Raw genomic sequence first — 22901 nt, 5'->3', positions numbered from 1 at the left:
CTCCCGTTGGCTCCAGACAGAGACGATTTTTGATGCAATATTTCTTTCACAGGGGCACCCCGACGTGTCTTATTTCATTTCATTTCATTTTTATTTATCTCCTTCATTGATGTGCATCTTTGATCGATAGACAATTATACCTCAATTTTTAAATTATACATTTACACACCAATGCCTGAGAAGGAGCAGGATGAAGAAAAATCTTATATTTTTCTGCCCCCTTCAACATAGTACGTAGTCTTACTTAATGATATCATATAAACAAACAATTACATCCAAATATAACGAAAACAAACAAAAAAACACAAGAAGTGCAAAACTTCATGATGTACAAAACGAACAAAAAAAACAAAAAAAGTAATATACACCTCACAGGATGATACAAAACAAATACAAAACCAGGCAAAAAATAAGTAAAATAATAAATATAAAGCAAAATGTAAACAGTTATGGCTGTCCATATGATCTCATTGTTCTGTCCTTATATATTTTTTCAATTGGAATATATTTTTACAATCTTTTATCTCTTGTAAAGAGAATTCCATAGTTTAACCCCCACCACTGATATACACATTTGTTTTAAAGTTGTCCTTGAATACTGATGTTTGAAATGACCTTTTCTTCTATGCTCTTCATTCTCAGAAGTGATGACAAACATTTTTTGTAAATTTGCTGGTAATGTTTTACTTTTAGCCTTAAACATGACACATAATGTCTGTAACTTTACTAGCTCCTGTAGTTTCAATAAACCGGAATTAATAAATAATATGTTAGTGTGTTTTAAGTAATCTACTTTATGAATAATCCTTATAGCTCTTTTCTGTAGTTGATACAGAGAAAGTTGCGTTGCACAAGGAATACAATTTGAAACGTCATTATACAACTAGACATGCTGAGGAGTATGCAAAATACTAGGGGAGTGAACCGGGTTGCAAATTTTAAAACCAGTCTACTGAGGCAACAAGATTTCGTCAAGAATTGAAATGACCTTTTCTTCTATGCTCTTCATTCTCAGAAGTGATGACAAACATTTTTTGTAAATTTGCTGGTAATGTTTTACTTTTAGCCTTAAACATGACACATAATGTCTGTAACTTTACTAGCTCCTGTAGTTTCAATAAACCAGAATTAATAAATAATATGTTAGTGTGTTTTAAGTAATCTACTTTATGAATAATCCTTATAGCTCTTTTCTGTAGTTGATACAGAGAAAGTTGCGTTGCACAAGGAATACAATTTGAAACGTCATTATACAACTAGACATGCTGAGGAGTATGCAAAATACTAGGGGAGTGAACCGGGTTGCAAATTTTAAAACCAGTCCACTGAGGCAACAAGATTTCGTCAAGAAAGCAAGCGAAAAGAGCGATGCAGCAGTCAAAGCTAGCTACATGGTGAGTGAGATGGTTGCTAGGGCGGGAAAGCCATTCAAAGGAGGTGAATTCATTAAAAAGTGCATGTTAGATTTTTTTTAAGAAATCTTTTCTTGCGGCCCAGCCTCACCCAGTTTCTGCATCCAGTGGCCCCCAGGTAAATTGAGTTTGAGACCCCTGTCCTAGATCCTTTACTTCTCTTTTGCATAATTGGACTTTTATTTTGTGTCTTTCACTATGTAGATGATTTAATAACGCTAATGTTATTTTTCTCCTAATTCAAATGTTATACATCTTACTTTATGTATTTTTTAAGTAACGTTTTAAACTCACTTAAATGTCTATACACCAATTAATCTATACTTTTACACTCTGAATTTACATTCTTCCCATTGTTTATATTTTTTATTTGCAATTGTTATTCACCAATATTCAAAGCAAACAGTTGTCTATCGCTAGCTGATAGTTTTCCTGATTGCCATACCTCCTTATTTATTCTATGTTATGTCATTATCTTATCTTAGCTCAACACTCAGATGTATGGTGTTGCAAATGTCTAAAACATAATCTAACCTAAGAATGTTATACTACACTTCAAAGTTAAACCTACTTTTTACTTTAAACTCACATGTAATATATTCATTTTCACACCTCCCCCAATTCGCCACGCACACACACACACACACACACACCCAAGGTGGTGTGTGGGTGCGTGAGTGCACTCTTAAGGGCAAAGGTCAGCAACACTTGAAGAGATTTCTTTTCTTTTTTTTTTTTTTCTCTCTTCTTTCCTAATAAATTCATTTTATCATACTATATATCTCAACTCTTATTATAGTTATTAATCTGGGTTTTTATTTATTCCATTATTTAATTATACACATATATATTTGTATATATAAAAGCGCTCTTTATATATCCAAACATACATGCATATCTTCAGTCTACCTTTTCTTCATCTCTTATTTCAATACCCCCCATTATCTCTGTTTCGCATTAGTTTATTCCATTTAGCATTAATTCTTCTTATTGATTTTTTCCCATTTTTCATTTATTTTTACTTTTCTCTCACTGTAGCACTTTGAGATTTTTTTTTGTCCTATTTTATTTTTCTCTCTCCCTCTGTCTCTCTCCACACTCAATCTCAATTTTACCATCTATTTTTCTATTTCTTATTCCTCCTTCATGATCTGATACTATTGCTAAACCTAGCACAGTCATTTTATTCTCTACATGTGCTTGTACATGCACCCCTCACCTCCCAGCGGGTGATCATGGGTAATGGGTCAAATGCAGGGAATAATTTCGCCACAGTGTGTGTGTGACAATCATTGGCACTTTAACTTCTTTAACTTTACATGCTACGGTGTCACACAAAATTTTGATTTCTTTACCCTTTATTTATATTATTATCTCTGATTTACTCGCTGTTTGTTTACTTAAGTCCTCATAATTTAGTATGTCCTTCTGTACTTCTTCCTCATTTGACTCATCTTCACTACCTCCTCTTACAATTTGCCTATTTCTTCTCCTAACTGGGCCTATATCTTTAGCTCTATGAAACATAAGCTTTTTCTCTCTCTTAGCCCTTTCTTTTTCCTCTTCTTTTTCTTTTCTTTCACTTTCTCCCTTTTCTTCCCTTTTTTCCTGTCTTTCTCCATCTTCTCTATTTTGAGCCATTCTCATCCAGCTCCTCGTGTGATCCCACCCCATTCTGGCTAGCTTCTTTTTGTTATTTCCACATTTTTGTATTATTGATTCTCGCAATTTTAATACATCACCTACTTTGAGACAACCGGTAAATTTATGTTTTGAAATCCAGTCATCGAGAAATTTCAGTAAATCTGGGTTTGTTATTTCTACTGCTTTCCAGTCTTTACATTTTAACTCATCTTTTAGACTAACCTTTGGTTTACTTGTCCCTTTTCCCATTTTATCAATTTGGAGTAATCCGTTGTCCCCTACAGAGCCGAATTTATAAGGATTACTTTTTTCTTTGTTGTAAGATAGTGGTTTAATTTATTATTGTGGTACACGTCGCTTCTACTGGAGTTGGTTCCCCAGTGGAGGTGTCTTGCCTACAAGCTTCCACAATAACCCACTATTTACTTCTCACAACTTTAATATGGAGTGATAGCCGAATGGCGATTACTCCCACACACTCTCAAGTTCATTCATACCTTTCAGTGTTATGATACTCGGAAATTTCATGTTTCATTCATGTAGCGCTCCGACACCCTCCAGGTTATTGTTTTTTACGGACAAAAATTCAGTTTTTTTCTGAATAGACCATTTTAGGTCTGCGTTGGACGCCGTCGTCCTCAGGATATTGATTCACGGATATTTCAATATTTATTGTGGGACTCCGACACCCTCCAGTATGTTTGTTTATGGTTGACGGATATTGTGGGACTCCGACACCCTTCAGTATTTTGGCCTCTTCAGTTTTTATTTTAATTCAGTTTTTATTTTAAATTTTAATACTCACAGACTTTGGACTCCGACACCCCTCTAATTATTTGGCCTATTTACCTGTTAGAGCCTAGGATTTACAGGGTTTGTAATAGTTCACGGATATTTCAAAATGTATTGTGGGACTCCGACACCCTAGATGTTTCTTTCTCTGTCAATTGAAATGTACTCACTGCTCTCTGCGTTCCTTCCTCTTGTCCTCGGATTTCCGTCAGCTTTTCAAATTCCAGCCAAAATGAAGAAAAGCAGTTCCTCAATCAGGATTTGGTTGCCATGGTCTTTCTGGTTTCACTCACTCTTGCTGGAATCGTCAAAACGTATTGGATCCGGCTCGAAGGACCAATTAGATGTTAGGTTCAAACCCGGTTTGACATCTATTAAAACAGACAAGAGACAAAGAATCAAGCAGGGAAAGAATCAAATTTGGACTCAATTGAGGAGATGCCATGTTGACACTGTACCCTCTACAGTGTCACCCATGCTCTCCCGAAGGAAGGTCTCGTCTCCTCTTTTATTTTAGATATTCAATGTTCACGCACCAACACGTCACCGCAGGTATAGGAAGTATGCAAAACAGTCACTGTTCTTGGTCACATCGAAGACAAAAGGAAAGGATGTCTCGGCCTCGGCTCATCCTGGCTCCAGCTACATCAAGAGGGCAGCGGGTCGTAAATAGCGTTGCCCTCGGTTACCAAATAGTTCAGAGACAGTTCCTCAGGAAGTTTGGGAAGATCTTGCCATCTGTCCGCTTTGAAGTTCTTGGTCCAGCTGTGCCGGCTAGCTGAGGACAATGGTTAACACCTCCCGTCTCCTTCCATCGTATACCTGTCGCATCCTCCAAAGCCCCCGCTTGGTACAACAAAGACATCCCTCATCGTGCCCACAGGAAAACCCATAGAGTGGAAAGTTTTTTGATATATTACATACAATTTTTCTGACATTTAGAAAGCTAAAAAATAGTATTCTAGCCCCAGACAAGATAGTACTAATGTACCAAAAGGGCCAAGACAGTAGAGATGGGATTTATGGCTATTTAAAGGTAGACAGATATTGAAGAGCAGTTCCTTTCAAAGAGCCAATCAAAGGACTGGCTCATTATCATAACCCTTTTTTTAACTGTATTTTCTTTTTTAAATAAAAGAAATGATCACTGGTAGCAGTTACGGGATAAGATGGGGATCAGAATAATTTAAATCTATACAAATATTAGTCTATTGGTGGTAATTATTCTGAAATATTCTCTATAATTGTATTTTTGTTGTGTTTTCATCGTAAACAATCCACAAGGTGATGCCATATCGCTATGCTTTGACAGTGACATCATCATTTTTAATTTTCACCTACCGAAGAAACCTTTGTAACACAAGAGCATTTTCTTTCTTTCTTTCTTTCTTTCTTTCTTTCTTTCTTTCTTTCTTTCTTTCTTTCTTTCTTTCTTTCTTTCTTTCTTTCTTTCTTTCTTTCTTTCTTTCTTTCTTTTAACTATACATAAATAATACATAAATAATAAGTAAGAATAATATAATAAAATAATTGATGTACTTCAGAACAATGAACCAAAAAAGTGAATTCAAATAAAAAAAAATACAAATAAACAATAAAAACAAATTAAATAAAACATTTTTTAATAAGTAAATCGAAATGCTATGCTTTCTTTGACTCTGACTAATTTTCTAGTCAAGTTGCCAGTCAGGCGACGCTTTATCTGTATGTGCATAAAAATTGGCTCCCAAACGAACGGCTAGCATTTGCGAATCAGCTCTCATCTTCCACTTAAGAGCCGTTCACATCTCTACAAGGTACTTCTGTAGTGGCCGTAGATCATGCAATGTATGTATTAGTATTGTTATATTAATATAAAACATCTAAAATACTAACACGCTAACATTAAGCATGATAGCACCTGGCAAGTTTGAACTATGTACCAAAAGTGTCAAGGCAATTCTCTAATGTCCGTACATCGTGCCATGTATGTTTTAGCATTTTTATATTAGCCACAGAAGCTAACATGCTAACAATTAGCATGCTAGCACCAGGAAAGATACTACAGTACAAGGTACCAGAAGTGCCAAGGCGATTTTATGGTGTCCCTACCTATGCCAAGCGTGAGAATTACGCAGTTTAACCCATTCTCACATTTCCCACGCTAATATTTCCCCATTCACTATTTTATTTATTTTTTTCCATAATAATACACTTTTTTCCTCGTGACTTGTTGTAGTTCAAGTAACTGATTGATTGGCCAAAATAACCAATCCCAGAATCAATACATAAATTTTGTGCCTAAATTTAGCCAACCATGGAAGGCACCAATCAGACGTAACGTAAGGCGGGTCTTGGCGTCTCTATCTTGTCCTGTACAATGACAGTAAAGTACCATTCCAGTCAGGGCTGAGAGGAGATGCACACCCACTCTATGCAAAGCTGCTGCTGTTTCTGACTTGGTTTACAAAGGAAGATTAATGTACATTTTTCATCACTGTTACACTAAGAACAAAAGCAAACCTATCATTCGTGTTAATGAGCGAGTCAATAAATGTATTTTGACCGTGAATATCACAACCCTTCAGTCTTTTAATGGAATTTGATACTCTAACACTTATGTGTCAAAGTCTGGTTTAAATGTAGCTTAAAGGTGTAGCTCAGGGGTGTCAAAGTCAAGGCCCACGCGAATAAATTATCTATGGCCCCCGGGATGATATTTGATTAGTATTAGAACCGGCCCGCAGGACACAGCCGCCTGCTGCTGTTTTGCACGCACCAATACTCCATCAGTGTTGGCGCTAAGAATTTTGAAAATGGGGTCAATCAAGTCATGAAAATGGGGTCTCACAGTACATTTTTGGGGTGCTACTTTCTTTGTAACCGTTTTGAAAACAAATAATAAATGTATGCATTATCCTGTTATACCTCACATGCTATATTGTGTTTTGGAAAAAGTTGTCATTAACGTTACTTAATTCATTTAAAAAAAAATAAGTATACAAAAGAAAACACATTTTTCTGCATATGTAAATGTATTCAGTTATAAACATTCATTCACTTTCTTCTTTCCTTCTTGGATCTAAACATTTTATTTTAATTTTTTTCCTATATTTTTATTGTAATATTTTCAGAATGTGTTTGTTCTATTTTTGGCCAAAGTAAGACAAAGAAAACAATCTGAAGTTCTCTTTATTTCTTTGTTTTAATGCCATGATTTTAATAGTCCGGCCCGCGTGTGCACAGATTTTCCTCCATGCGGCCCCTGAGCTAAAATGAGTGTGACACCCCTGCTCTAACATATGACGATGTAGAACAAAGAAAAATACAACTAAACTAAAATTCATTTACAATTGTACTCATAATTTGCCTTTTTAACTCACTTTGTATGTATCCTACTATGTTATTCCTCTCTCCTACAGCATCCATTGTAATCAATTATACAAATGAAGCAACGATGTCATCTATCATCTTCTGGCAACTCTTATAAAAGTGAATAGCTTTTTTCCTTACTAAGGAGTTGGCAACAATGGAAGATGAAGAGAGATCAGAAGAGATTGAGGACAGTGAGGACGGAATTGTAGCCACCCTTTGCTCTGATTACTGCTTTGCACACTCTTGGCATTCTCTCGATGAGCTTCAAGCACACCTGTGAAGTGAAAACCATTTCAGGTGACTACCTCTTGAAGCTCATCGAGAGAATGCCAAGAGTGTGTGAAAAAGTAATCGGAGCAAAGGGTGGCTATTTTGAAGAAACTAGAATATAAAACATGTTTTCAGTTATTTCACCTTTTTTTGTTAAGTACATAACTCCACATGTGTTCATTCATAGTTTTGATGCCTTCAGTGACAATCTACAATGTAAATAGTCATGAAAATAAAGAAAACCCATTAAATGAGAAGGTGTGTCCAAACTTTTGGCCTGTACTATATATATATATATATATATATACACTACCGTTCAAAATTTTGGGGTCACATTGAAATGTCCTTATTTTTGAAGGAAAAGCACTGTACTTTCCAATGAAGATAACTTTAAACTAGTCTTAACTTTAAAGAAATACTCTCTATACATTGCTAATGTGGTAAATGACTATTCTAGCTGCAAATGTCTGGTTTTTGGTGCAATATCTACATAGGTGTAGTTGCCAATGCATAGTTGTGTGTATATGGAATAAAGACACCTGTTGTATTTTGGATGTATTTTCTGGTTATTAGCAGGCGCATGGGCCCGGTCCGTTTGCTGTAATCTGTCATTTTTGCATGTGAAACTTTTTTGCCATCGTCGCTCGTGTTCGGCTTAACTGTTTTAATGAATATTCGTGGTCATATTCAGTCAAAACGAATGTTGTATCGAACCACATGCTTGTGCTGTTTATCGTAACAGATTTTTTTTTTTGAAAAATGACAACCGAGGTCATAAAAATGGGTAAGAAAAAATCCTGGAGCCGTCCCTGTACTATGGTAAGAACCAAAAGTGCCAAAGCAGTTGTATACTGTTCCTACATCATGCTATGAGTAAAATACCTTTTGTTTTTAGGGTGAACTTTACTTTCTTTTGCGGCATTGAGTGAAGCTACAAATCAAAAGCGTTGGCTCTTTCAGTGTTGGTCTATTTTTTCCTCAAAGAAGACTGGATCAATATTAAAGTGAAACTGAGCAGTGTACACAGTACATGCAGTTCAGAGTGGAGGAGAAACTTAAGGTCACTACTAAAAATAGAAAGACTTTTCTTCTTCTTCAGGCTTTGGCATGGAGGCCACCCTGCTTCTGGTGGTGGGCTTCTCACACACAAAGGGGGTCGCCATCAGCTTCTTGGTTCTCGCTGTGGGGTTTTCTGGCTTTGCAATCTCAGGTGACTCCTTCTGTTTGGTTTCTGTTCTGTTTTCCAGTGTGTCCAACTTCTGATGTTTATCCCGTTTTAGGTTTCAATGTCAACCACTTGGACATTGCACCGCGTTATGCCAGCATCCTCATGGGCATATCCAATGGGGTGGGCACACTGTCGGGCATGGTTTGCCCGCTTATAGTTGGTGCTATGACAAAACACAAGGTGAGATTTGTCATATATGTTAAATATTGATTTTTTGCACTTTCATCTATAAACAGTACATAAATAACACAAAAGGAGATCCACATTAAAGTGGATGAATGTTTTGTTTAGTAAATCTTTTTAATAAACATGTTAAGTGCATATATATTCTCATATTTCTTGAGTCTCTTTGCTCATGCAGAAAAACAAAACATTAATACAATATGTATATTACTAATTGTTTGTATTCCATCACATGACTTATTTCTGGAAGTGAAAAACAGTGGTGGTCAACCAAGCCAAGATGGATGTTGTTGCAAACTATCTGAGTACACAAGAGGCCTAGATTCCTGCAAAAAAAAGACACGAGCAAAATAAATCAAAGTATGGAAAACGGAATCGATCCATGTACTTTATCAAAAAATATTTTTCAAGCGATACCAAGGAATATCTGTTGGTTGAGTTCCCAGATATATGGAACTATGTGGTGCTCCGGATCTCATTCTACACGACAAAACAGATGAAAACTTGGAGGTCTACAACTTCTTTGTGTGTGGCTGGGTCAAGGAAATTGGTATCAAGACTATCCCGAATAGGCCCTGCGATGAGATGGCGACTTGTCCAGGGTGTACCCCGCCTCCCGCCCGAATGCAGCTGAGATAGGCTCCAGCATCCCATGCAACCCCAGAAGGGACAAGCGGTAGAAAATGGATGGATGGATGGACTCTCCCGAATAAATATGCATCATTTTTGCTCAGGGAAGTTAGAAATTAATGATTTACCTTTGCCTCTTGCGAGTACGTGTCCAAAACTGCGACGACTAGCACCCGACATCTGACACCATGACTGTATATTAATTTAACAAACTAAAGAGTGGAGAGGTAGAAGGACCTTTTCTGACACGCTATCATATTGACCCCAACTTTTTTTTAATTTAAAATTAAAATACAAATAATGTTAAGATAATACTTCAATTGAAATACAAAACGACTAAAGTAAATGGGTCATACTTGTATGCGCTTTTCTACCTTTTTTAAGGAACTCAAAGCGCTTTGACACTATTTTCCACATTCACCCATTCACATTCACACACTGAATGCGGGAGCTGCCATGCACGGCGCTAACCAGGCTCATCAGGAGCAAGGGTGAAGTGTCTTGCTCAAGGACACAATGGACGTGACTAGGACAGTAGAAGGTGGGGATTGAACCAGCAACCCTCCGATTGCTGGCACGGCCACTCTACCAACTTCGCCACGCCGTCCTGTTGTTTAAGTATATTAAAAGTATATCAAACAAAGCTTTGACGAAGTGATCACTGCAAATTCGTGCGTTCTACGACTCCGCTCTCTTGGACTGGAGTGCGTTCCACTTTTCTCGTCATCTTTGTAAAATCTTGCACTCTTCCGCCCTTTCTAGATTTCTTCTCGAGGTACTCTGATAAAACTTTTATCCTTTTCTCGATTTGACCAATTCCTACAGCTGAAAACAATGCAAGTATAGGGCATTTTTCTCAGAAAAAGGCTAAATACAGTAGCGCCTAGTACCCATTGAAAACAAACGCTGGCTTGACCACCACACATATTTAATGAGACGTCATGTAAATCCAAGCAATACTATATGAATAGTGTGGATGTGAAGCTTAAAACTCACGGTTCAATTCCGATTCTTGGATGACAATTTGATTCAGAATGGATTCTCTATTCAACAATATTCAGTTTGACTTTTGCAATAAATGATTCGGTATACAAAATATAATAGATGACAGGTTACCATAGCTCTTGGCAGCTGACAAACTGTATGAGGGAGTAAGCCAGAGATTGTCTCTTTTTAAACATTAATATTAGAAAAAAGAAATAGGTACAAAGATTTTATAAGATTATGAATCAATTTTCAATTGGAATAAATGAGAATTATGAATCGGATACATTTTTTTTTTTTACAGCACACGAATGAATCAAATCATATAATAATATATAATACTACTATATAAAAACATATAATACAATAGTATGTATATGTACACATGTATATATATATATATATATATATATATATATATATATATATATATATATATATATATATATATATATATATATATATATATATATATATATATATATATATATATATATATATATATATAAATAAATATATATATATTTGTATATATATTTGATTAAAAATTAAGTATATTTAGTTTAGAGATTAAAAATAGATCATATTTGGTTGTGATTAATCAAAATTAATTAATTGATTAAACCTGAGATTAAACTGATGAAACACTTTCATTGTTAAAAAACAGAACTGTTTTTTCCAAAGTTATACAACACATATACTTAAAGACAAATCATTGTTTTTATTTCAGCATTTCTTTTTACATTGTGCATTTTTGTTAGGCTAAACATGTCATTAAGTATACTATGTACACTGCGAGCTTACTTAGTTGTTAAGCGTGAACATCTTGACAGTATAGTGCTTGCCCAAATAGATTTTGCACTTACTGGAAAGGCTCCTTTTTTTATTTAGATATGTTGCTGTCCACACTGCAAAAACTGAAATCTAAGTAAGATTAAATATCTCAAATAAGGGTGATATTTGCTTATTTTCTGTCTAATAAGAAAATTCTTCTTACTAGTACTTCTTTTACTTTTTTAAGGGTTTCGGTCCTAAATGATCTCAGTAAGATATTACAGCTTGTTTCTGAGATTTTATGACCTATATTGAGTAAAACATGCTTGAAACTAGAATATCAAGTGTTGCAAAGCTGTGTCATCAACACTCACAAGTATAAAACTACTTTTTTAAAGTAATAATTTCTTATTTCAGGCATGAAAAAAAATATCATGATTTTGACACAATTGTGTCTCATACAGTAATTAAAACAGATGACAGCCAAATTGACTTTGCTGTTTTATTTTTAATGAAACAATAGAAAATACGTACTCATATAGTAGTACAGTTGGCACAGTACAGTAAACGGACAGTTAATATTTAAACATTTAACATTTCAAACAATTTTGAACAGAAATAGTTCATGCACATTCAGATAAATTCCTCAAAATTACAATTAAAACATTTTTGGCCGGGGGCCGGGCTGTATATAAGCGCACTAATTGACTGAAAGAGCACACACTTGGCGCGATGATGTCATGTTATCGATTGAAAAATGCCTTTTTAGACAATATGATTTGAATGAGCGGCTAGGAAACTTCGAGAGTAACAAGCGGTTGCCTTGTTGCCTTTCCGTTAAGGACAATAAATTAGTTTTTAGTATATGTTTGCTGGTTTCAAGAAATGTAATGCCGAGCGCATATCATTATGTCAAGATAATGGCACTAGCATTTAATTAATTTAAGAATATTTTTCAACATATTGAGCAAAAAGGTCTCTTTTTTTTCTACCAAGAAAAGTACACTTGTTATTAGTGAGAATATACTTATTTTAAGGTATTTTTGGCTTCATTGAGATTAATTTGACTTGTTTTGGAAAGTCTTTACAAGCCAAATTTTCTTGGTCTATTGGCAGATAATTTTGCTGAGTTCAAACAAAATACCCCTAATTTTAGTAATTTTTTTTCTTGTTTTTGAACACTGACTTTTTGCAGTGCAATAAAAAAACACTTTAGACCAGGGGTCACCAACCTTTTTGAAACCAAGAGCTACTTCTTGGGTACTGATTAATGCGAAGGGCTACCAGTTTGATACACACTTAAATAAATTGCCAGAAATAGCCTATTTGCTCAATTTACCCTTAACTCTATGTTATTATTAATAATTAATGATATTTACACTTAATTGAACGGTTTAAAAGAGGAGAAAACACAAAAAAAATGACAATTAAATTTTGAAACATAGTTTATCTTCAATTCTGACTCTTTAAAATTCAAAATTCAACCGAAAAAAAGAAGAGAAAAACTTAAAAAAAGAATTTATGGAACATCATTAGTAATTTTTCCTGATTAAGATTCATTTTAGAATTTTGATGACATGTTTTAAATATGTTAAAATCCAATCTACACTTTGTTAGAATATAGAAAAACAAATTGGACCAAGCTATATTCCTAACAAAGACAAATCATTATTTCTTCTAGATTTTCCAGAACAACATTTTTAAAAGAAATTCAAAATACTTTGAAATAAGATTTAAATTTGATTCTACAGATTTTCTAGATTTGCCAGAATAATTTTTTTGAATTTTAATCATAATAAGTTTGAAGAAATATTTCACAAATATTCTTCGTTGAAAAAACAGAAGCTAAAATGAAGAATTAAATTAAAATGTATTTATTATTCTTTACAATAAAAATTTTTTTTTACTTGAACATTGATTTAAATTGTCAGGAAAGAAGAGGAAGGAATTTAAAAGGTAAAAAGGTATATGTGTTTAAAAATCCTAAAATCATTTTAAGGTTGTATTTTTTCTCTAAAATTGTCTTTCTGAAAGTTATAAGAAGCAATATAAAAAAATTAATGAATTTATTCAAACAAGTGAAGACCAAGTCTTTAAAATATTTTCTTGGATTTTCAAATTCTATTTGAGTTTTGTCTCTCATAGAATTAAAAATGTCGAGCAAAGCGAGACCAGCTTGCTAGTAAATAAATACAATTTAAAAAATAGAGGCAGCTCACTGGTAAGTGCTGCTATTTGAGCTATTTTTAGAACAGGCCGGCGGGCTACTCATCTGGTCCTTACGGGCTACCTGGTGCCCGCGGGCACCGCGTTGGTGACCCCTGCTTTAGACAATCCTGGTTTTGATGCTCACTGAGTCATACATGGCGGCCCCTTTAGAGGCGTATTTTCCACCCCCAAAATGCATCACTTTATATGTATTCTACATTAGAAGTTCTACTCTATTCCACAAATTCCTCCTTTAATGGTTTGATACCCTGTCTTTCCTTGTAGACACGTGAAGAATGGCAAGGTGTGTTTCTCATCGCTGCGCTCGTACATTATGGAGGTGTCATTTTCTATGGTGAGTTCACTGTCTCACAATGGTGAGTACAACATTTACAAACACTGGAAATGTCTCACACCTGTGTGCCCCAGTGGCCTAATGGATAAGGCACTGGCCTCCTAAGCCAGGGATTGTGGGTTCGAGTCCCATCTGGGGTGTGAGTGTCCTCTATTCTAACCTAAACACTACTACGATTCTTACATTTACTTTGAGCTGCTTACATGGAGCTCAAAGTTAGTAGCAGTCATGTTGTCATGTGAGTGCCTTTTGACCAATCATTGATAAGAGGGCCTGAAACCAAGTTGTACTCTCTTTATACACGACTCGGACGAGTGGTTACACGTATCACAGTGTGAGAATCACTGCTCAAGACATGAAATACCGGTAACAGCCTTGAGTCATTGTTACAGTCATTTAATCCAACATAGTAATGCTGCCTGAGGCTGAGCCAATCAGTGACCACGATATTGAACAGCGCGCTCCGATTGGTTTGGTCTTCCCTAGTGGCCAATACTACTGTAGTATTGATATTTTTTAGTAGATTTTGCTATTTCTATGTTTGAAAATGCTTGATTTTAGACTGAAAAAAATGTAGAATATGCTTAAAAAAGTCAAAGAACATGCAATGTGGTGACTCAAGTGACTCAAAGTGCTAGACATTGACAAACCCATTATTTACATTTACACCAGTGCAGTTGGCACAGCGAGCAAGGTGGGTGAAGGGTCTTGCTGCCCTAGGACACAACGGCAGTGACTTGGATGGCAAAAGCTGGGTTCGAACCTGGAATCCTTAAGTGTCTGATCAGCAGCTCTACTATCTGAGCCCCAACTAGTTTTTTCATTGAGGGCCGTCCTCAATGCCCCTCAATGAGCTGTCCTCAGAGGGCCGCGTGTAATAGTAAAAATATGTAAATAATTAATAAATGTACAATCGCCTCATGACCATAATACACAAAAGCCTTTACATTTGCCTTTTCTTTACGTACTAATTAATGGATGACTTGCTTTGAAATCATAAATCAAGGCGACTGGCAAATAATGAAGTATTTATATTTATTATAACAAAAACAACTTGTTCCAGGGTGTACACTGCCTTCCGCCAGAGTGCAGCTGGGATAGTCTCCAGCCCAACACACCCCTGCGAGGAACACGTTTTGGAATATATATGATGTTGCATGATTGGATAATAATGAAGGGGAAAGGATGTGCAATTGCATGCGGTACAAGCAATATTTAGCAGAGATGTCCGATATTCCGATATTGTCCAACTCTTAATTACCGATTCCGATATCAACCGATACCGATATATACAGTCATGGAATTAACACATTATTATGCCTAATTTTGTTGTGATGCCCCGCTGGATGCATTAAACAATGTAACAAGGTTTTCCAAACTAAATCAACTCAAGTTATGGAAAAAAATTAGGGATGTCCGATAATGGCTTTTTGCCGATATCCGATATGCCGATATTGTCCAACTCTTTAATTACCGATACCGATATCAACCGATACCGATATCAACCGATATATACAGTCGTGGAATTAACACATTACTATGCCTAATTTGGACAACCAGGTATGGTGAAGATAAGGTACTTTTTAAAAAAATGAATCAAATAAAATAACATAAATAAATTAAAAACATTTTCTTGAATAAAAAAGAAAGTAAAACAATATAAAAACAGTTCCTTAGAAACTAGTAATTAATGAAAATTTGTAAAATTAACTGTTAAAGGTTAGTAGTACTATTAGTGGAGCAGCAGCACGCACAATCATGTGTGCTTACGGACTGTATCCCTTGCAGACTGTATTGATATATATTGATGTATAATGTAGGAACCAGAATATTAATAACAGAAAGAAACAACCCTTTTGTGTGAATGAGTGTGAATGAGTGTAAATGGGGGAGGGAGGTTTTTTGGGTTGGTGCACTAATTGTAAGTGTATCTTGTGTTTTTTATGTGGATTTAATAAAAAAAACAAACAAAAAAAAAACAACCCCGATACTGATAATAAAAAAACAGATACCGATAATTTCCGATATTACATTTTAACGCATTTATCGGCCGATAATATCGGACATCTCTAAAAAAAATGCCAACATGGCACTGCCATATCTATTATTGAAGTCACAAAGTGCATAATTTTTTTTAACATGCCTCAAAACAGCAGCTTGGAATTTGGGACATGCTCTCCCTGAGAGAGCATGAGGAGGTTGAGGTGGGCGGGGTTGAGGTGGGGGGAGGTAGGAGGTAGCGGGGTGTATATTGTAGCGTCCCGGAAGAGTTAGTGCTGCAAGGGGTTCTGGGTATTTGTTCTGTTGTGTTTATGTTGTGTTACGGTGCGGATGTTCTCCCGAAATGTGTTTGTCATTCTTGTTTGGTGTGGGTTCACAGTGTGGCGCATATTTGTAACAGTGTTAAAGTTGTTTATACGGTCACCCTCAGTGTGACCTGTATGGCTGTTGACCAAGTATGCTTGCATTCACTTGTGTGTGTAAAAAGCCGTAGATATTATGTGATTGGGCCGGCACGCGAATGCAGTGCCTTTAATGTTTATTGACGCTCTGTACTTCTCCCTATATCCGTGTACCACTCCATACAGCGGCGTTTTAAAAAGTCATACATTTTACTTTTTGAAACCGATACCGATAATTTACGATATCACATTTTAAAGCATTTATCGGCAGTCCGATATTATCGGACATCTGTAATATTTAGCCAACATTGAAAGATCGAAGAAAGTCACTAAGAAAGTTGACACTTATTATTTAAAGGCTGGCCGCATCCGTGACCGCCAGCCTTGAGTGGGTGCAGCAACTAGATGTTTTTGGTTCATCTGTCCAACCACCCAAAAACCTAACACCCCAGATGGGACTCGAACCCACAATCCCTGGCTTAGGAGGCCAGTGCCTTATCCATTAGGCCACTGGGGCACACACACTAAAACATGTTGACACAATTAGCACATGGAGTGTGCACCATTTGAGCATGAATGGCTGTGTAGATGTGCGTGTGTGTAGTACAGGGGTCAGCAACCCGTGGCTCTCTAGCCGCATGCTGTTCTTTAGTGCCGCCCTAGTGGCTCCCTGAAGCATTTTTAAAAAAGGATTGAAAATGGATGACACATGACACATTATCTGTATGTAATATTGGCTGCATTTCTGATAGTTGTTTGTGTGCCATGTTGTTCCAGACCACAGCAAACATTACCTAGCTTGCCAAAGATTGTAATAAATCCATTAGAAGAAGACAGCCTGCCGTTTCCTTTAACTTGGACACACACATCTTTACCTTTGGCCATTAAAAGCCAGTAATTTCCAGGAGTTATCTCACCTTCCGAGTATAGCCTCTGATTTACTAATGTTTTCTAATGTTGTAAAAATGTGTAGAACAAATATTACATTTCACCATTTCTGTCAATGAAGATTTGCTTCAGCTTGTGACACATAGTCATTTTGATAGTAGGCTAATATAGCTAATATAGACACTTTCGTCATGTGTTGCCTTCATTATAACACTTATATACGGATTTTCATTTTTTGCGACTGCGGACAGATTACTTTTTTGTATTTTTGGTCCAATATGGCTCTTTTAACGTTTGGGGTTGCCGACCCTTGGTACAATGCTGCTGCTGTACAAGCTGTTGTCCCTGTTGAACGGTGGTTTCTCAAACTTTTTTCATCTAGTACCACCTCAGAAAAAACTTGACTCTCCAAGTACCACCTAATGACCAACATTAAAATACAGTAGCGTAGTAGGCCTAAGTATTCCGTAAAAACAAGGCAGATGTTTTATTTAACAAGTGTATTTAATATTTTAGCCACTGTAATATGAACAGTAACACTGTGTTTGAATATAGGAAAATGAAACACTGTACTTTAATCAAGGGATTCTTTGGCGTACCACTAGATCAGGGGTGTCCAAACTTATTCCACTGAGGGCCGCACGGAAAAATTTAAGCATGTGGGGGCCATTTTGATATTTTTCATTTTCAAACCATAACAAAATATATGCATTTTTTATTTATTTTACCTTTAGGGGTCCCGGGGACCATAAAGGGTCTCAGTCATTAAAATGTTAAAAATAAGTCAGATTATTATTTTTTTTAAATTATTTAACGCTTACAGTAAATATCTATATCAACTTCAAGTTGATATAAAGTAATACAAATTAAAAAAAATGTTTTATGGCTTTTCTGTCAAAAACAACTTAGTTTTTTATAGTAAAACTGAAATATGCAGTATTTAGTAATTAGAGCCCTAAAAGATCTATAATGCAGGACACCATTGATTTGAATTATTTCATATTTTTGAGTAATCACAGTGAAAAGATAAATAAAAAATCATTAAATATATTTGGGATCCAAAAGGTGCCCCACTCATAAGGTGATACATTTTTATTAGGTTTTTATTTTACTTTCAACACTTAAGTTAGGAGATCAACTTCAGATATATCTGTCGATTTTATGCTGGAACTATTATTTTGTTTGTTTTATGCGCTTTTGTCAAAGAAAACTTTGATGTTTTTATATGGCTACTACACAGTATATGCAATATTTACCACATAAAACATTTTAAAGTGAAATATTTGAAGTAATTGGAGCCCTGAAAATAATTCATTATAACATGGATTTTTTGTCATTATTTTTTTTTTTGAGCAATGGCAAAAAAAGAAAAATGAAGAAAGACAAAAGAAAAAAAAAACAGCCTGCATGGCAGCTTTTGTGTCAACATTGCAACTTTTTCTCGTTAGATTTCACCTCATTCCACTTTTTTTAATGTTTTTTTTTATTTTTACAATAGTATTTCCAGAATGTGTGGCGGGCCGGTAAACAATTAGCTGCGGGCTGCAAATGGCCCCCGGGCCGCACTTTGGACACCACTGCACTAGATGGACCGCAGTTTGAGAATTGCTGCTTTAGAAGAGATACTGCAATTAAAAATTCACTAAACTTCTTCTTTCAGGCCTCTTTGCATCCGGGGAGCAACAAGCGTGGGCTGAGCCGGAGCAGCTGAGCGACGAGAAATGCGGCATCTTGGATGAGGATGAGCTGGCCAATGAGACGGAGGAGCTGTACCGCACCAGCGGCGGCGGGGGCTACGGCGCCACAAACCAGGCAGCAGACCCCAACGGGGGCGCGGGAGGAGGCTGGGTCTCGGACTGGGACAAAACGGAGGAATACGTGCAGCCCGCCGGCAGCAACAATTACTATTATGGCGGCGGCGAGGAAGAGTTGACATAAGAAGGCACCAGACTGGGAACGTTTACAGCAACTGGAGCAGTTTCACTTGGTGGCAGGAGAAACTTTGAACGTGGTTTGGATTTGACATGGAACCAAGTCTGCCTGCATTATTATTATGATTATTAATACTATCTTTGAGAGAGACTGCACAGTGGACATTAGTGATTGTGTGTTTGTGCGTGGTTGCATTGTGTGTGTCTTTGGACAGCACTTCTTTACTCTTATTTACTTTAGGCATTTCTTATTGAAATCACTGGATTTGGAAATGATTTGTATTCCACTAATACACAAACTTCAAAATATGTCAACGAAATAATTTCTCCTTTATGTCAGCACATTTTGTGCCAATTTCACTATCATTTCTCATCATTTGCTGCGCCAAACTCCCTAATGAAATGTCTCAGTAGGTTTGGTTTTGTGGTTATCATCACACTTCCCCTCTTTGTCATCATTGGTGGAAAAAGTCAAAGCAAAAGCAAAAGTTTGTCTTTTATGCATGATACTCCAAGTTTAGTTTGAATTTTTTTGCCGTTTTTTTTTTTTTACCCAGGAAATTTTGGATTCAATTCCAAAATTGTCCCACATTTGGACGTTATTTTGGCTTTTTAAATGAAAGCGTGGACAAAAAAAACTTTAGGGTAGCTGTACTTTAATGTATTTAAATCCAACATATAACACTACAGTGAGTATTATGTCAATTCCAGTATTCAATGTTATTATTTTCACAATTTTACTGTTTGATTTTATTTGTTCTGTATTGTGAGCTACAAATATAAATTCACATGTTTAATAAATTGTAGAAGTGATACATCCTGTTCATTAATTCTTCCTTTCTCATCTTTCCATCGCTTCCTGACCCCCCTTCCAACCCCCCTCCTGGATGGTTTTATGTTTCCCATAATGTCCCCGCTCCCATTCCAGACAACAAATTGATCGCCAAGCTGAAGTGCTATAGGGCGTGGATACAAGAGAGAAAAAATTGATTTTGATGGTACCACACATGTAAAAAATGTTTTTTTTTTTTTTTAAATGACTCTTGTGGCTCAGAGACTCACCTTACTGTCCTGCTCTGGAGTCTAAAATCAACAGGATTATCCTTCATCCATCTGGCAGGAGGAAGAGGAGAGTGTGTGGGGTTGAGGAAAATCACAGCATTCAACTGTTCAGGTGTTTTCAAACCTTGGCACACCATTAATACAACTTGAAAATAAATAATAGTGAGATAATGCATCATACTGGCAAACATGGTTCAATGATCAAAACAGACATGGATAAATATGGCACATTCTATTCACGTTTACATTTTATTTGTAATATTCCTCCCATATATCATACTGACTGAGGAAAGCGAGAACGTTATTAGTAAAACTACTTTATTTTTAATTCTGTGTGAAGTCTACTAATTCATTTTAAATTCCTATTGTTTTGTAGTTACTTCTAATGACCACTAGATGCCAGTATACACCACTTTTCCTTAACATTAGGAACGCTTGTAATGTGAAACTACTGTACGTCTAAGAAAATGATCATTTATAATACAAAAAATAAAATCAAATACCATGACCAATAACAACAACAATAATAAAAAAATTAACAAATATTAACCTATTTAGTTAATATTAATTTTATTGACTATTTTTACTACTTTTACCAAACACAATGAAACAATATGATCTACTTTATTGATATTGAGCTTATGATTTATAACTCATAAATTATAATAAAAAAAACAATAATGTCTACAATCATATGGTGTGTGGTGGTTTGGCTTAGAAAACAAATAATAATACAGTACAAATAAAATATATATCGTTTAAAAAGTAATAAATACATAATATTACATAACAATCTTATATAGCAAGTTGTTGCGTATTAAAATATGCTGATAATGATAATAAGAAAAATAAAAAATAAAACTATTGAACAAATGTGTCCTTCAAAACGGAAAAAGTTGTGAAATTAAACAAGATTAGTTTCTTCCTTCGTCTTCTGACATGGTCATGACATTGTGTCTTTTATACCTTTTTATATATGACACTGTTTGTATTTTTGTGATGCCTGCCTTCTGTGTTGGTGAGCCAAAGACAATTTTCCACCTCTGTGGAAAAAATATGATTTATACTATTCCATTCTATTATATTGTTTTTTCTATTATTTTCTATTTTATTCCATTCTATGTTAAATTGTGAAAATGTATATATGTTATGACTTTATTGTAACTGTTTGCACGTTCCAAATAAACTAAACTAACCAATTAACCCACTAACTAACTGTAAGTAATTTAATGAATTATTAAGTGGATTGTTATCAATTATAAACTCCAACTCCAACTACCACTACTACTGCTAATATTATTGTTAATATTAAAAGAATCATACAGTATATCCAATAGAATAATTATCTAATGAAAATGTTATGATGATTTTCTTCTTTTCTGACATTTAAATGTTGTTACTATGTTGGATACTTTGAGTTTGTAATACACAACACAATGCAATAGGACACCAATCTGTACTGACTGAAAAACTTTAAAAAATCATATTACAGTATCTGTAAGTATTAGCCCACATTTCATGTTTTTGTTTGTACACAGCTGGCTTGACAGTGTATGTACTGTAGTTGTAATAACAAGCATGACATGCCGTGTGTATCATGATCAAAATTAAAACTGGTTGATTTTGGGCAAGCAATCCATTTATGTGGGCATAGCTTGACTCCAAGTTCCATATTTGGAGCGATAAGTCATGCCGACCTCAATCGCTCAGCTTCTGTCTTCTCCAACGTTTCAGACTTTCTTTGCGCTCGCTTCAATAAGTAGCAGTTCATCCTCTGTATATTTAGCTTAAAAAAAAAAAAGGTTGTGAATTACCATCTTTAGGATCCTAAAAAAAAAAGAAGAAATTTAGTGCATGTGTCTCACAATACGAAGGTCCTGAGTTTAATCCCGGGCTCCGGATCTTTCTGTGTGGAGTTTGCAAGTTCTCCCCATGACTGCGTGGGTTCCCTCCGGGTACTCCGGCTTCCTCCCACCTCCAAAAACATGCACCTGGGGATAGGTTGATTGGCAACACTAAATTGGCCCTAGTGTGTGAATGTGGGTGTGAATGTTGTCTGTCTATCTGTGTTGGCCCTGTGACGAGGTGGTGACTTGTCCAGGGTGTACCCCGCCTTCCACCCGAATGCAGCTGAGATAGGCTCCAACACCCCCCGCGACCCCGAAAGGGACAAGCGGTAGAAAATGGATGGATGTTTTTGTCCCTCATAATGATTGTGAACTATAGGCAAAGTTCCAAAAAAGTGCAATTCCCCTTTAACTCATGTCTCATAATGTTGAAAAGGTTTATAAGGTTGTAAACAGGTTTTATTATACTATAGTTATACAAATATTTGATTTATACTGCATAATTCGTATTTCACGGAAATTATTTTACCACCGCCAGGCCCAATTACCAGCGATAAACGTGGGATTACTGCAGAGAATGAAATAAAATATAAAGTTTATTCAAAGTAATACAACAAAATATAGTATTTCAAGACTATTATAATTGGTTTTGCCTCAAAGTCTGAGAAATAAACCGATGCATATTAAATTGCAACTCTCAGTCAGTTAATAAAACAAAACTATTGTATTGTGAGTAAATTAATTCAAGCCAGGTCTAAACATGGTGACTATTTTGTTGAATAGCGTCTCTAATGACTCACAATGTTGTATCAATAAGACCTTGTGATGAATTGTAAGGAGGATGAATGAAGCTCCTGCAGCAATAAATCACAAACATTACGTTTGCTGCAAGCTTAATTATCTGTGCAACTGCTTTTTTCTCGCTCCTTTTTGTACT

General features: G+C 35.6%; 1 protein-coding gene and 2 non-coding genes across 3 annotated transcripts in view; 2 read left to right on the top strand and 1 right to left on the bottom strand.

The window, feature by feature from the left end:
• Positions 1-19250, top strand: part of LOC133655635 (vesicular glutamate transporter 1-like) — a 48152-nt gene extending 28902 nt beyond the window's left edge. Inside the window, exons 10-13 of the mRNA XM_062055968.1 lie at positions 8572-8682; positions 8753-8880; positions 13765-13834; positions 18785-19250. Coding sequence (XP_061911952.1) covers positions 8572-8682; positions 8753-8880; positions 13765-13834; positions 18785-19062 — 587 coding nt within the window. The 3' untranslated portion in view covers positions 19063-19250. The remainder of the gene's footprint in view (positions 1-8571; positions 8683-8752; positions 8881-13764; positions 13835-18784) is intronic.
• On the top strand, positions 13902-13974 carry trnar-ccu (transfer RNA arginine (anticodon CCU)). The gene has a single exon. It is a non-coding gene; the product is annotated as a tRNA-Arg (tRNA).
• On the bottom strand, positions 16681-16753 carry trnar-ccu (transfer RNA arginine (anticodon CCU)). The gene has a single exon. It is a non-coding gene; the product is annotated as a tRNA-Arg (tRNA).
• Positions 19251-22901: the final 3651 nt, after the last annotated feature.

The sequence above is a fragment of the Entelurus aequoreus genome, linkage group LG08, assembly GCF_033978785.1.
Source record: "Entelurus aequoreus isolate RoL-2023_Sb linkage group LG08, RoL_Eaeq_v1.1, whole genome shotgun sequence".
NCBI classification, from domain to species: domain Eukaryota; kingdom Metazoa; phylum Chordata; class Actinopteri; order Syngnathiformes; family Syngnathidae; genus Entelurus; species Entelurus aequoreus.
The sequence above is the reverse complement of the archived record's forward strand: the minus strand, read 5'-3'. Positions and strand labels throughout refer to the sequence as shown.